The sequence below is a fragment of the Carica papaya genome, chromosome 1 (assembly GCF_054855325.1).
Source record: "Carica papaya isolate Zhongbai chromosome 1, ASM5485532v1, whole genome shotgun sequence".
Taxonomy (NCBI): domain Eukaryota; kingdom Viridiplantae; phylum Streptophyta; class Magnoliopsida; order Brassicales; family Caricaceae; genus Carica; species Carica papaya.
This window is the reverse complement of record NC_142309.1, coordinates 19,787,941-19,793,474: the sequence shown is the minus strand read 5'-3', so window position 1 is coordinate 19,793,474 and position 5,534 is coordinate 19,787,941. Positions and strand designations below refer to the sequence as shown.

The window sequence follows — 5,534 nt, the reverse complement described above, 5'->3', positions numbered from 1 at the left end:
TCTGCCTCTTCTCCATACAGCCATCTTCTGTCCTCTCTCCTTCCTCTCCTCTCCCCCATAAACACCCATCTCAGTGGTCCCTCTATTCATCATACAAAACACCACCTACCTCCACATACCCATGAAGATAACCTTTTCAAAATATGTGTGTGTGTATATATATATATATATATATCTATATATAATATAAAAGGAAAAGGGGGAAAAATCCTTAAGATGGGCACCAAAAATAAAAAAGATCCTCTTAGATATGACACTTTTTGGTGACTTGAACCCATTTTCCCCTCTTTTAACCCCACATGTTTTATGTTCATTGGTTTAAACTCCATGTTAGCCACAAACAATGCATGATCTTGTTCCTTTTTCCAAAATTATCAAATTATGGTTGACAGGTTTCAAAGTGTTTCTAGTCTCCAAACTTTGGATTGCTATAACTTCAACCAGCACTGCCAAACTTTAGGGGAGAGAAGAAAATAGAAGAAAATTTGAATCTTTCTTTTCAGATGGACCTTTTGATTACCCATTATCATGATTCATTACGACACAAAAGAAGCAGAAGAAGAAAGTAGCCTCTACTCCACTAAAAAGGGCCTCCCTAACCCAAAATCCAATCTTTTTTCTTTGATTAATTATTGATTAGGACGATGATTATGTTTAGGATCTTAACGAATCTTCAATTGCCCCACAAGCTCAAGATACATATATTTTCCCACTAAGCGTAGTAAACATTGCATCAAAGAATTAGGTTAATTTGAGACCATTATTATTTAATCTGTAGTTAATTTAAGTTTTAGTCCTCATATTAGTCTTAGTAGAAATAATTAAATCATAAATTATCATAGTTTTAGTCACTCTCACTCATTTTTGAGTTCCTTAACAGTAACTATTCAATTCTCATGTGTGAAACTAACATGAGAATTAGATTTACGAATGGATTAATAACTGATGGGGACACAGGTTGCAGCCTTAAACTCCACGGATCTCAAGCTGAAAACCAACGCCGAAGTGGAATTTTCTCTTGGGCTGCCTGTATCTTCCTTCCTCCTCTCATACTTAGCCGCAGTAATAGCAACCAGAAACAATAATACATATGGGGTCTAGTTTAAAACAGTTTCAACATTAAACTTGTCACCCCAAATGAGGCAACCCAGTCTAAGCTCTGTTTTTGGTGTGTCCAAATAGCTTCAGACAACAATCAGTCATGCTCGGAGTGGGTTTTCTCACATGGGTTGTGCGATAATACAATATATGAATTTTCCAGCAGCGACCAGCCACTGTTTCAAAAAAAATTTGGTAAAGAAAACATCTGTTTACATATGAATGACTTATGATGATAATGCTCCCATTATCTTAATCCTAAAATTTCTTTTAGACATTAACTTCACTATATACATACATATGTATATATCGAGAGAGAGATTATTTGGTTAATGACCCAATTGACTTTTAGTATACTTTGTATTGAATATTAACATTATTTGAGTGAAATAACTACACCCACTTCAAAATTCAAGATAAACTTGTTTTGTTTTTAATCAAAGTTTAAACATAGTAAAAAAGATTATCCTTGTATTTGATCAAACAAAAAGTAGCCAAGCATACGAGCAAACACACGATGAGCAGTGAGTGGCATAGAGGTCCCCATCATCATTTACACCAAAACACAATTTTCATGGGGGAAAGAAATTACCATGGCGGTTCTAAACAATTCATTTAATTAAGCCTCCCTCCCAATCATCCATCCTGTGTTTCACCGTCTCTTCTTCAAATTAGTATTATTATTATTATTATTATCATTATTTTCAGCTTAATATATATAAAAATAACATAAATAATAAATTAATAATAAAATAACCCCACCCAATTCTTTTATCTGAACAAGAAGAATAATTAATAGGGCACTACTACACTCTACTATTCTCCACGAAAAGTGACTAACCTTCTCAACATATGGACGGTTCGGTTCATCTTTCCATTTTCTTCAAGCATTTTTCTTTTCTTTCCTAGCTTACGCTTTTTCATTCTTTGAATTACTGCCACGTTTGGTGTAGGCCCCAATGGCTTCATGTATAAATAAGTAACACCCTTGTTTCAAGACATCCCAAACAAACAAACCGCATTTAGGCACAAACACAGGCAGCCTTTGCATTCTTTTTTTCTCATCCAGAAAACCTCTCTCTCTCTCTCTCTCTCTATCCGTATAACCTTATAAACAAGCTACTACCATATATCCTTCTTTTCTTTCTTCTCTATAATATAGATATACACCTATATAAGTATATATGTGTAACCCAAAGCCTTCTTCTCCTTCTTCATTTATCTCCTCTTATAAAACCCATTTCACAAATCCGGATATAACCATGGATCATCTCTCTGATACTGATCAAGAAGAGCTTCATAGATGGCCAACTTTTTCTGAGGTATATCTATAATCTATATACATATATAATATGTATTATCTATGTAGAGGACATAACAAAACATGCCTTTTTTATTATTATTACATATTATACATAAGAACAGTGTCTTGATAGTGATATTCTTTTTTTCTTTTTGCATTTTTCAGGCAGTGGAAGAAACCAAAGCCATTTGGAAGATCTCAGGACCAACGGCCATGGCGGGTCTACTTATATATTCAAGAGCTCTGATCTCCATGCTGTTCCTCGGCTACCTTGGCGAGCTTGAACTCGCCGGTGGCTCTCTCTCCATCGGTTTCGCCAACATCACTGGCTACTCTGTCATCTCCGGCTTGGCCATGGGAATGGAACCTATTTGCGGCCAAGCTTACGGTGCCAAACAATGGAAGCTTCTCGGTATAACTCTACAAAGAACAGTTCTCCTCCTCATCTCCTCTTCTCTTCCCATCTCTATCATGTGGATAAACATGAAAAGAATTCTGTTATGGTGCGGACAAGACCAGGAAATATCTTCAGTAGCACACACTTACATTCTCTTCACCATCCCTGACCTCTTCTTCCTTTCTCTTCTCCACCCACTTCGAATCTACCTCAGGACTCAAAATATCACATTACCAGTCACTTACTGTACAGCCATCTCTGTTTTTCTTCACGTGCCATTAAATTTCCTTCTTGTGGTCCATCTCAAGATGGGTATTGCAGGGGTAGCCATGGCCATGGTTTGGACTAATCTCAACCTTGTTATCTTGCTGTCTTCCTTCGTTTACTTCTCCGGCGTGTATAAACCTTCGTGGGTTTGTCCAAGTATGGATTGTCTGCGTGGATGGTCCTCTTTGCTCGCTCTCGCCGTGCCGACTTGCGTCTCTGTTTGCCTGGAATGGTGGTGGTACGAGCTTATGATAATGATGTGTGGACTTTTGGTTAACCCCAAAGCCACCGTTGCTTCAATGGGAATCCTTATTCAGACAACTGCTCTGGTCTATGTTTTCCCGTCTTCACTCAGCCTCGGCGTATCCACCAGAGTTGGGAACGAGCTGGGGGCGAATAGACCTGCAAAAGCTCGAATTTCCATGATTATCTCGCTTATTTGCGCAGTGGGTTTGGGTTTAATTGCCTTGTCTTTCACCACCTTGATGAGGCACCAATGGGGGAGATTCTTCACCGACGACGCCGAAATTTTGGAGCTCACGGCCATTGCATTGCCGATTATTGGGCTTTGTGAGCTCGGAAACTGCCCGCAAACCACCGGCTGCGGCGTGCTCAGAGGAAGCGCGAGACCGACGACAGGAGCCAACATCAATCTTGGGTCGTTTTACTTTGTGGGAATGCCCGTTTCGATCTTGCTCGGATTCATAGCCAAAATGGGCTTCGCCGGACTCTGGCTTGGCCTGCTCGCAGCTCAGGCGTGCTGTGCTTTTCTCATGCTGTGTGTTCTGTGCAGAACAGATTGGATTGATCAAGTTGAGAGAGCAAGAAAACTGACGAAGACCTCTGCTTCTTCTTCAAATCAAATACTACCAATATCAGAAAAAGCAGGAGATGGGTCTGATAGTATGATTATTGTCAACGCCATGGAAGGCAAAGAAAAGACTAATGATCATCATTATGTTGTTGAAGATGGTGAGGTAGATTTGAAGTCAACATCGCCTGAGACAGAACCTCTGATCGTACCTTTTTCTTCTTCTTCTTCTACTACACACACGATTTGCATTGATTAGAGCCTCGGTGATGGATGATCCAGATTCTCCATTTTTGCTACCTTCTGTTCATTGATAAAGTATCAACATAATGTAAAAGTGAAAAAGTTTATTTATTAGAGTTTCTCTCAACTCCACTTGTACTTTCTTATGAGCCTATTTTTCTTTCCTTTTCCGTCTTTAATATTCAATTAAAAAAAAAAAAATTAATAACACTTTTTTTTAAACTATAAAGTGAAAAAAAAAGAAAGTCAATTAAAACAAATGGATACTAGTGCCCCATCATGCGGGTTTATGCAACAATTCAGTTGAAGAAAGATTTCTAAGTCATCAAGAGGCCAAGCGAGGAGAATTAAGATAATAGAGGTCTCGTGGCACTCATCATAAATATTTGGAGACATGTTATCGATCCTATTCTCCATCTAGAGTTTGATATAGAGAGAGTCAACCTTAACGATAATGTTTCTGATACTAACCTCTTATGTAATCTGAAGCCCAACAAGGGCACCATGCAACTTAGTGTTTACAGGGTTGCTCTAGTTAACGTTGCACATGAATTCAATAATTTAAACACCTTCCTTATATCTGATGAGGCCACCTGCCACTGTTGTACTAACCACAAACCCGTCATACCTCATGTGACATAGTAGAGTCCTTAATCATATGAAGAATATCCTCTCTAACATTATTATAATGACAACATTGATCTTTTTATGAAGTGACTTCGAAGTCTTTCAGCTTTAATCAAGAGTCCGTTAGATGCAAGGAGCCACATAAATTGTCGAGCACGTTTAAGCATAAGAAGAGTCTAAAGCATTCTCCAGTAAGTACCAGGGGTAGTAATGATGGCCGTGGTAAGACATTCTTAAGTGGATTTTACAAAAAAGGTCTCATCACTCGAATCACTTAACATGATCTAGTCTCTACTTTCCGACTTAATACACATCCAGGCAATCTTAAGAAAAATCTTAGTAGAAAGCAAACTCGTAAATTTTCCCTAGTTATAAACACCATACGAATTGATGAAGGAGGAAACACTCTTTCCAAAGTGGTGGTCAGGGTTATTTTTGCTACTATAAAGGATAAGTAGGCGATTGATGAGCTACATGTCAATCTAGAATTTGATGTTATCTCCATATTGAACCTTCCATCTAATCCATCCTTCATCACTTGGATATACTTGATCATCTTTTTCCAAGTTCTTGAGTTATTCTAAGTAGCTTGATCAATGTTAAAAACATCTTTGGTTGGAAAATATTTAGCTTTCAAGATGTTGGCCAAGAGCCTATTCTACCGTTAAAAGAGTTGTCAGCCAAGTTAAATTAAAAATACCCCATTTTAGGTCATTATATTTTTTATTCACAATTCCTTTTTTCCTTAGCGTGACAGAGACGAGACCACTTAATGAGTGAAATTCTCA

General features: G+C 38.0%; 1 protein-coding gene across 1 annotated transcript; it reads left to right on the top strand.

The window, feature by feature from the left end:
• The first annotated feature begins 152 nt into the window (after window positions 1-152).
• On the top strand, window positions 153-4,257 carry ZF14 (MATE efflux family protein). Its single transcript, XM_022054696.2, has 2 exons — window positions 153-2,420; window positions 2,567-4,257. The coding sequence occupies exons 1-2, from the start codon at window positions 2,283-2,285 to the stop codon at window positions 4,133-4,135; spliced, it is 1,707 nt and encodes a 568-aa protein (XP_021910388.1). The 5' UTR covers window positions 153-2,282; the 3' UTR covers window positions 4,136-4,257.
• The last annotated feature ends 1,277 nt before the right edge of the window (window positions 4,258-5,534 follow it).